Genomic DNA, 10,199 nt, shown 5'->3' with positions numbered 1-10,199 from the left:
TGCATCCTGGGTTCTCCTTTTACACGAATGCTTCCTCCCCAGCAGCACTGGGGGCCAAAGGAAGGGGTGCGCTTTGCCCTGGAGGAGGAGGCTGGCTCAGGGATCCACACGGCCCAACACTTGGCAAATGGGACTGGAAAGGACACAGTTGGTGTGGGTGGCAGAGAGCTGGTGATTGGGGTTGAAGGAAAATAGGAATCATCTCAACTTGAAGGGCCTTACAGAGATCCCCCTATGGCAGAAATTCACTGCCAATGTTCCTCTGAGATGCGGAGGATGGATAGAAGCCATTTTTATTACCCCTTACCATCCCTCTGAAAGCAGGCTTCCCCGATGACTCAAGAGTTAAAGAATTCACCTGAAATGCAGGAGATATGGATTTGATCCCTGGGTTGGGAAGATCTCCGGGAGAAGGAAATGGCCCCTTCCAGTATTCTTGCCTGGAGAATCCCATGGACAGAGGAGCCTGGAGGCAGGGGGGGTGGGGGGCTACAGTTCATGGGGTCGTATAGAGTCAGATGTGACTGAGCATGCAGGCACAACAGCCCTATCCCTCTGGATGGGGAATGGTGGAGTTGGTGGTGCAGTCATAAACACTTCCATGGTCTAGAACATCTTCCTGTCACTGGATCCCCAGTGTCCTTCCAATAAGTCCCCCTTTCCTTGAAGCCAGTTGGAATTGGGCTCCTCTCACTTGTGGTTCAGACTTGGTTCCTGCTCCTTCCTAATCATTATACCCTCCCAGACCCAAACAGAGACACCCATCTGTTTTTGCACCATTAAGAGGGAAACTGTTTCTTTTTTTTTAACCATTTATTTATTATTATTATTATTTTTTACTTTATGATGTTGAAACTGTTTATTCTTTACTGAGAACAGGGCCTTGCAGATCATCGGACACAGTTCCTCAGCATCCCTGGATGGGATGGCCCTACCTGGGTGTGTGTGTTTGGAGCGGGCCTGAGTGATTCCTGTAGCAGTGCAGAGTTATGCTGCGGGAGCCAGGTCAATCCTGTTTTTACTCCAACCAAAAACTGAGAAATATGCTCTCAGGAAGACGCCACCCAGGACCCAGGTCTCCAAGGGGACCATGTTCTCTGTGCCCCCTTGAAAGCTGCTAAAGCGGAGGCTCTTGGGAATCTGGGGGAGACAGACATACATACCAGTCAGTCTAAGCCCTTACCTGCCATCCCCCTCAATATCCAGAGCAGACAGCTTTTCCATTTTTTCCCTCCTGTGGGGAGAATCAAGTGGCTCTCACAGCAGCTGCAGAAGTGGGGGTTACAGGAACAAGAAGGGCCAAAACATGTGGTTGTCATGACGAGGGGAGGAGAGGATTGGAAGTTTGGGATTATCAGATTCAAACAAATATAGAGAGGATGGTTAAGCAACAAAGTCCTACTGTATAGCACAGGGAACTGTATTCAGTAGCCCATGATACACTGTAATGGAAAAGAACATGAAAAAGAATGTGTATATATTTGTACATACATAAAACTGAGTGACTTTGATGTTCTGCAGAAATTAACACAACATTGTGAAGCAGCTATACTTCAAAATACTTTAAAGAAAAAGAACAAGAATGTCCCATAATTCCCCTCACACTCTTCTGTTTCTTTCCTTCCAACTCCTGCTTGCTCTGTGCTCTGCAGAAAATGCCTATTCTTCTCACCCTTCCCCGCAAGCCATTCTTTTTCTAAAAGATTTTGATTTTGTATCACAGTGTAGCCAGTTAACAGTATTGTGACACTTTCAGGTGGACAGCAAAGGGACTCAGCCATACATCTACATGTATCCATTCTCCCCTGGGCTCCCCTCCCATCCAGGATATTACATAACATCAAGCAGAGTTCCATGTTCAACACAGTAGGTAATTGTTGGTTATCCACTTTAAATAGCAGCGCCCACAACCTGCCCTATATATTGTACTTAGGCCCACTGGGAAGCCTCCCTGGGCCCATACTCATCCTCTTTGGCCACTCCAGACTAGGTTGAGTGATTTCCCCTGGTGCCCCCCTGATCTGTAGCCCTCACCACCCTTAATCTGCCTCCAGATCCCTTTTGCACCAACCATTCCATGCAACGGATTGCATGGAATTCGGTGTAGATATCCCTCAATCCAAGCAGGCTTCTTCACTCATCCATGAGGCTGGGGGTTTAGCATTACTGAAATTCCCTCTCTTCCTCAATGCCTTTTTTTGAGCCTATCAGCCTATTTTGAGAAAGGAAGGAAGACTGTCAATAACTAGGGTGGGCCAGCACACAGGGACCATCCCCAGTCACTCCCCCTTGTCACCTGTCTATTTCGAGGGTTGCTAGAGCTGACTTTCTGTGTTCATCCATCTGAGGGCTTCGGTTGAACTGAAGCTCTTTGAGGTCTGAGGATCTTAGAGTTCCCCTTCCCTTTTTCCTTGACACTGCTGGCATGGGGTGGTGTCTCTCTATTTATTTCAGAATGATGTATCTACCAGACTGCCCTTTACTCTCAAGTGGTTGATTTGTGGGAGGCACTGGCCCAGCCACAGAGCTCAGCAGCATCTTCAATGGTGTAGCTTGACCTGCAGGGGGCGCCCTCCTCCCAGCAGTACCCCAAGGTTTCCAGCAAGTCCTAGATTTGGGAACCAGCCCCCAGGGATGAACCCTCACCTTCTGGATGTAGTATTTAGGGGACACTGGGAAGTCAGTGCCATGGATGGTGAAGATAACAGGAGGCAGGTTCGTGGCACCATTACATGACATCATTTGCTGTAAGAAAAAGAGGGAGAGTGGTTGGCCCAGGTGATCCTTGGTGTTTGGAGAGCCCAAGAATGACCCTGTGGCATGACCCTTCACCTTGCTATCCCCTATGGGACTGGGGTTGATGCGCCTCTGAATGCTGCTGACCACATCAGTTGAGCCAGTCAGCAATGAGCTCCCAGTATCCACAATGGCCTGACAAGCAATAACCTTTCCGTTCATGGAGACGCTGAGAGACAGAGGGACAAAGCAGGCACCAGGGTCACTCTGAAATCTCTTCAATAACTGCCCCCTGCCTGCCTGTCTCCTGAAGAGACATTCAGTTCTTGCCCTGACTCTGTTTACCTTTATTCTGGTCACATCACCTTTTGGACTTCCTTTCAGTTCTTGAATAAACTGGCTGTTTTGTGTCTCAGGACCTGTGCTGGTGCCCTTCCTAGAAGACCCTCATCCCCTTTCTATAGTTAATTTCTCCTTATCTTCCAGGTCCCAGACTACCTGTCACTTTTTCAGGGAAGTCTTCACCCCAGACTAGATTGAGCACCTGTCTTGCTCACTCTCTGTAGGTCCTTCCCCATGTCTAGCATGTACCAAAGTGGTAATTCACTACTGGACTACAGTGTGAGTCATTTCATCTACGTCTCTGTCACTAGATGTGAAGGTGAGTTGTATCCTTAGAGCCTTCCTCAGGTGCCCAGCACACAACGGATGCATGAAGTATGTTTGTTGAATGAAGAACATTCAGAGACCTGTATGCGGTGTCTCACCAATGATGGGTCAGCCCATAGAGTGAAGATGGAGGTTCCTGGGGGCAGTAGGTGTTCTGAGTGGTGGCAGGGGAGACACAGGCTGGCCTGGGAGTGGTTGTCTCCCAGCACCACCTCCTCACCCGGCTCAGACACTGAGGCCCCTGCCAGGGGAGCGTGAGCAGACCCAGGGGCCTCCAAAGGACAGGAAAGCTTTTGTCTGAGGGTATCATGCAGAACCTCATCTATTATTGCCCCTTGTTATCAGGCCACTCCTGGATCCCAGCTTCCTGATTCAGTCACAGCTGCTGCCCCACTGTGTGCCTGGTTTGGGTGGTTGGTAAGTAGCATTGTTTAGGTGGTGTGTCTCTTTTTATGAATTGTTTTAAGTCTCAAGACTGCAGCTAACCTCTCTCCACTGCTGGGTAGCTTCTCCCTGAGTAGATCAGTTTTCCCAGACTTTCAGGACTTTTTCAGTTTTCAGCTGGCAATTCTGTGTACTGAGAGCACTCTAGGTCCTGGGTAGCTCTGGTCAGTAGGTCATCTTAACACAACCCTGTTCAGGCTGGTGAAATTCCCCCTGATCCTCTTTTCACCATACTGTAGGGTCTTCTAACATTGTTCCCCACCTTGCACAGGAATGCATCCCTCCCCCAGCTGCTCAGACATCTCTGGATCCCTTCGGGACCCTGGTCAGAGGCCTGGACAGGAGGTCTGAGGCAATTATGTGTATATGTAGGTGATGTGTGTATCTATATTTGTGTGTTTGTGTTCGTGCATATCTGTGTGCTGTGTGTTTATATCTGCACCTATGAGTGTGTTTATATGTGTCTCGAATGTGTTTTTATGTATGTTTGTGGGTGGAGCCAGTGTCTGTATGTGACTATGTGTGTCTGTGCGTGCACTTGTGTGTGTCTGTCTGTGTGCATGTGTGGAAGCGTCATTGGGGTGACCCTCAGAGGGAGAGGCTCACCGATCCATCATTATCTGCCAGTAGCGTGGTTGAATCACTGGTATCCACTTAAGATCTCCGTGGAAGTAGGAATTGTTGACTCCACCAAACATTACCATGCTGGCGATATCCGGCTGGCTGAATAGAGAAGGATGAGGGGCTTGTTGGAAGAGAGTAACACCAGGCACTGTCTGTGGGCTGTGCTTCTTCACCCATCAGAGGCACTACTATGGTTTTTTTTTTTTTTCTTGTTCTCTTCTAATCTAGCCATGTAAAGTTATATATTTGTTTTTTGTTGTGCATATTGTTTTAGTGAATACAATAAAAGCTCATAAATTGTACATATGCAGAAATTGAGGTTCAGATGGACTGAGTACCTGACCAAGGTTGGTCCCCATATACTGAGTGCCAAGGAAGAAATTCAAAGTTGGGCAGCCTAACCTGGTTCCACCACCCAATCTTTCCACCCAATCTTATGAGGAAGGCCAGGTCCCCTCCAGCCACCTGAGTGCTCAGATATACCCTCAGAGGTCTCCATGCTGGTGTGGTCTGGCTTTCTCTTTGTCTAATCTATAATTATTCTGGAAAGCCAAGGCCCGAGGGAGCTAAGGGCATGGTTTCAATTTAACTTCACTTGCCTGTGATCAGTGCTGTCCATGGGGCTTACAGCTGAGCAGACCTCCAACTCTACTATCCCTGTCTTAAAATTCCGAATGTTTTGAACAAGGGGTTCCACATTTTCACTTTGGACTGGCTCTTGCAAACTCTGTAGCTTGTCCTGGGCCTCTGGTGAAATGTTACTGAGGAAGGAAACGTTTTCTCCATCCCACTCCTTCCTTCCATATCAAATTTATCAGCAACTCTTGTTACCTTTTCCTCCAATATCCAGTATCCTGACACCTATTGCTTTCTCTTTTATCTCTACCCACCCCCCCCCTCCAACCTGGACAAAATTACTGTCCTTGAGCCCAACAGCACGGTTGTGTTTCAGTGAAACTTTATTGACAAAACCCAGTGGTGGGGCCAGATGTGATCCTGGGGCCACAGTTCTCGTAGGCTAGACTATCTCTCAGAAATATTCTGGATCTGGTGGTCTATAACTTTTCATGCAACTGCAAGCATCTTACAGCTAATTTAGAGAGAAGACTTGTCCAGCTCAGACTTACCTGCTCAAGTAGAAGGCAAAGACAGGCTGAGAAATGACTCTTCGGTTATTCAGGTTGTTGAAGACAGGGCTGGTCCTATCAATGGGAAGGCTGGGGTAGGCCAAGCCCAGGATGCTGTCATAAGGCCCATATTCCATGGCCTCACTGGACAGATTTGTGCTCAGGCCAAATGCTTGCCACACGGTAACAAGGTCCCTGACCTGTGGGAAGACAGAGTTCCCACATAAAGGTCTGGGAAGTGGGATTGGGTTGGAGTGCAGATCATTAGCATCTCAGAGAAAAACTGAAGCCTGGCTGTACCCTGGCTGGACCTAAGACAGTTAGACAAAGCTGGGACAGGAATTCAGGTTCCATTTGTGTGATGCTGTATATTTTAACAACATGAGCTTCTCCTGAAAACACCATCTGAGTGAGTCAAATTGACCTCAGCCTTCTGTACAGGTGGGGCAACCAAGACTCAGGACAGGACCGAATGGTTCCTGCCTGAGCATGCAGTGAATAGAGAGCAGGCTAGTCTTCTCTTTGGCATCACTATGATGTGATGACAGAAATGGACGGAATTCATTGCAATGCATTGTGGATTCTGTATCTCTCCAGGAAGACCGAAGCCCATTATACAATGTCACTGGCAGGGTTCTTATGAAAATTCGGCCTGGGAAAGAGGCTTTTGCTGATGTGTATACCTGTGTGTGTATGAGAGGAAGAGAGACAGAGAGACACAGGAAGAGTATACTAGACACTTATGGGGAGGCAGGCCATAGTTTTTATTAGTCTCAAAGGTCTCCTGGAGTGAGATCCCATTTATCAGGCCCCTTCCACAGCTGTGACCCCTGCTTTACCTGCCTGGATACCTGAAGCCCTGTACTGTCCAGGGGCACCAGGTCAGTTTTATGCTCTCCCCCAAACCCATACCTACTTTAGCCCTGAAGGACAGCCAAGCTCCATCACTTGAAAAATGTGTGACCTGGTCAGGGCCCTGACTCACTGCACCTCACGTGCCTTATCCTTATCATGGAGCTAATAATAGTACCTCCTTCCTGGTGTTGTTTCAGGATCAAACAAGTTATTAGCATGAATGTACCCTGTAGAGTCTGAGAATATAAAAGTGGGTGCTTTATTATCCCCTCTTTCTGCTCCAGCAGAATGAACTCTGAGCTGCTCGTGGGTAAAGGAGCTATAAATCCACATGTCAAGCCACTCTCTGAGTTAGTTGTTCTGGGAGTTTGTGTGTCGGCAGGGGAGCTGTCTCAGGGACAGGACCCTCCTGGGCAGATGGCCACTAGGGGATTTGGGGATGGACAGTCTCTGCCAGCTAGTCCTGCATCTGTTTTGCAGGCAGCAGTTGCTCCCAGGGCCAGCCCTGACTAAGCCCCTGGTTCCCACATTACCCAAACAATGTCAGAGCCAAGATAGCCACTCATTCTCCCAGAGCCAAAGCTGAGGTTGATTGTCTTCCTCATGTCCTGGAAGGTGCTGGACTGACTAGGGTTGAATTTGCTATTCGTAGCTGCTGACACAAGAGATGCATATCTGTCAGGTGCCAAGGATAGAGAAGGGGGTGGGAAGGGCAGGACAAGATGGGTGGGGGGAGCAGGTACTCACAGCAGCTGGAACTTTGGCAGTAGACAGAGAGCACCCACAAGTCAGATGAGCCGGTGTCAAAGACAAACTGGGACTGTTGAGGGGGTGTTCCAATGGTGATGTTGCCAATGTAGGCCATCTACAGGGGCTGGGGAGGGGAGGTTAGTGCAGGCCAGTCTTCCTGATCACCCCTGATTCCCAGAGTACTTCTTCCCTCTGGGCAACCCAGGTCTCCAGAAATCACTTTCCAACCATTCCTCCTCACAGCCTCTGCTCAGATAAGTTGCTGCATTTGAGAAGCTCTTCAGTTTCTTCTTCAAGACCCAGACTGAGGGCCTCCTTCTCCAGGTGGGCCTCCTAGGTCACTCCAGGCCACTCCCTCTAAACTCAGACCATGTCCTGTCAGCTATGCGCAGGTGGCCCTTTCATTTGACATGTATTCAATTTTTGTCTCTCTCTCAGCCTGGTCTGTGCATTCTTGAAGAAGAGATAAGACTCTTAACAACAACAACAACAACAACAGAAGCAATAACTATAGTCTTGGACTTTTATGGCCTCACATGTCTTTGGGGCTCAGCAACTTTTTTCTGGTATCATTCCTGGATTTGCAGAGGGTGACCTTTCTCTGCCTGAGGATTCACACTTGTTTGCAGTTGGCTATCTTTTGATTGGGCTAGTCATGGCTCACTCTTCATCTTAACTCAATAGTTCACTTTGTTCAGAAAGAACAATCTCCCCCAATCTAATGTCTTGGCACAGAAATGGATGTTGACCTGCCACCTGGTCATTTCTGGGTCCAGTCACCACAGACCAAGAGTTGAGGATGAGAGTGCCTTTTCCTCTGGGAATGGGGTCCTGTTCCCCACTGTTTCTGCCTCCTGCAGGAGCCCCAGCCCCAACATCCCACCTGGCACCTCCAGATGAGCCCCAGTGCTAGGCCAGAGCACCAGAGGGCGCTGTGGAGCATCATCCTCCCAACACTCAACGTTCAAGATGTTCCTCAGGGGATGAGATGAGAAACTCTAGTAAAGACCAGAATTGTCCGACAGACTGTAAGATTTTGCCTGCAGGAAATTTTTTGTCAGGATTTTTACCCTGAAGATTTTATGCAGGGCCTGCTTCTTCTTTACAGGGATTCTTTTATTGAGCATGGGGAAAAGGAAACAAAGAAGGGTTAGCAATCAGCTGTCTGTATTATAGTATGACTGCCACACCTGGCATTGTAATGGCACTGTGTATTTTCCAAGCATTCTTATGAGTGTCATCTTTTTACCAGAATGCCGTGCAAAGAAATGTCAAAAACCTAGGTCTCCATACAGTTTCTGTTGTGTAATCTTGAGTAAACCAGATGACTATTTGGCGCCTACGCGGATAAAGACACAAATAAATACACCCAGAATAGGAGAGAGAGCAGAGACAAGCCCCTGAGGCAAATTCAGGAGAAATGGGCTTCCACAGCACCACACCTAGAGTTGCACGGGCTGTGCAGTGAACAATTGCAGGGAGTGGTGTTCTTGCATAGATCCTAATGTGACTGGCACCCCCAGAGCCGTGCAACCCTGCAGGCCTACCTCAAGACGCTTTTGCCCCTCAGTGCCCATGACAAGGTTCTCATCAATGGGTGAGAGTTGATCTTTGGACTGCCAGAGAATTACTTTCTCTTCTAACCCTGATGGGTATAAGGATAAGAGGATGACAAGAGAAATCCCAGAAAGAGAGATGATGCCACTAACTGTCCCCATGCTTACTTGACTATGCACTCCAGGAGGGCCACCAGCCCAAGCAGCACAAGCCACTTCATGCTTCATGAAGTGAAGGACCTTCACCAGGTCCTTTATGCTCCAAGGACCCAGGGAAGATTAAGTCCTGAGCTTGCAGTGGTGAATGCAAGCTGCTAATTATATGTGCTCTGACCTGCCCTAATTTGCCCCTTTAGGCCACTAATGGCTCTGATAAGGTCATGTGTGCGTACTCAGTCATTTCGACTCTTTGCAACCCCATGGACTCTTCAGGCTCCTCTGTCCACGGAATTTTCCAGCCAAGAATGCTGGAGTGGGTTGCCATTTTGTCCTCCAGAGGATCTTCCCGACCCAAGGATCAAACTTGGATCTCTTACATTGCAGGCAGATTCTTTACCACTTCACCACCGGAATTCCCATAAAATGTTTACCTCTGTCAGTCTCTGCACATGGGATTTGGAAAATTCTCAGATTACAGAGATTTCTGCTGTAATCTCTTCCTTGAGGCTTGGCTGAAAAATTAAGCTAAACTAAGAATGGGGAGACTCTTGCCAACTTGGAGACAAAATACTGCTAAGAATGTGATAAACAGAAGTGCTGGGTGCCATGCTATACATTCGCGATCTCATGCGGTCATTCTAGAAACGCCATGAAATGTGCATGGCTGTGCTCAGTTGGGGAGGAGATTGCTAGGAGGAAAAGAGATCAAACAGCAAAGTGAAGACTTTAGGAGCAGCCCAGTGACATATGCACTTCCCTGGTGGCTCAGACGGTAAAGCGTCTGTCTACAATGCGGGAGAGCTGGGTTCGATCCCTGGGTTGGGAAGATCCCTTGGAGAAGGAAATGGCAATCCACTCCAGTACTATTGCCTGGAAAATCCCATGGACAGAGGATAGGCTACAGTCCACGGGGTCGCAAAGAGTCGGACATGACTGAGCGACTTTCCTTTCCTTCCAGTAACATATGAGTGGCTTTGGGTAGTGGGACATTGGCACAGATCAGGGGCACATTTGCTGCCAGTCTATCTCAAAGATCTAGGCTGGAGCAGTATTGCAATCACATGGTTTTAGTATTGGAAGAAAGGTGATGCAGGCATCCACAAGATACTTTATATCACCCACCAAACATATAAGGAGAGCCCTGTGTGCTGGAGTCTGGGTAGGATGCTAGAAAGTCAAAGTCCAGTAACACACAGGTGATCCGTATCTTCAGGGGCTAGCAGTCTAGGTCCGTTCTCACAGATTTATGGCCTAGGAGGCAAGAGAAATGAATGGAAGG

The 10,199-nt window shown here is 48.3% G+C and overlaps 1 protein-coding gene across 1 annotated transcript; it reads right to left on the bottom strand.

Annotated features, from left to right (window-relative positions):
* Positions 1 to 987: 987 nt before the first annotated feature.
* On the bottom strand, positions 988 to 7,320 carry LOC138426667 (pepsin F-like). Its single transcript, XM_069565367.1, has 7 exons — positions 7,203 to 7,320; positions 6,989 to 7,107; positions 5,601 to 5,800; positions 4,456 to 4,572; positions 2,833 to 2,965; positions 2,647 to 2,745; positions 988 to 1,140 (listed from the first exon to the last, which is right to left on the bottom strand). The coding sequence occupies exons 1-7, from the start codon at positions 7,318 to 7,320 to the stop codon at positions 988 to 990; spliced, it is 939 nt and encodes a 312-aa protein (XP_069421468.1).
* Positions 7,321 to 10,199: the final 2,879 nt, after the last annotated feature.

Source organism: Ovis canadensis, chromosome 21 (assembly GCF_042477335.2).
Source record: "Ovis canadensis isolate MfBH-ARS-UI-01 breed Bighorn chromosome 21, ARS-UI_OviCan_v2, whole genome shotgun sequence".
Taxonomy (NCBI): Eukaryota; Metazoa; Chordata; class Mammalia; order Artiodactyla; family Bovidae; genus Ovis; species Ovis canadensis.
Note: the sequence above shows the minus strand (reverse complement) of the source record. Positions and strands in the feature narration are given on the sequence as shown.

Coding starts and splice junctions, on each gene's coding strand:
- LOC138426667 (XM_069565367.1), bottom strand. CDS start 7,320: ATGGCCTACATTGGCAACATCACCATTGGAACACCCCCTCAACAGTCC. Junction 4,573..5,600: donor TTTGCCTTCTACTTGAGCAG/GTAAGTCTGAGC, acceptor TTCTCTATTCAG/CCAGCCGGATATCGCCAGCA. Junction 2,966..4,455: donor TGGCAGATAATGATGGATCG/GTGAGCCTCTCC, acceptor TCTGTCTCTCAG/CGTCTCCATGAACGGAAAGG.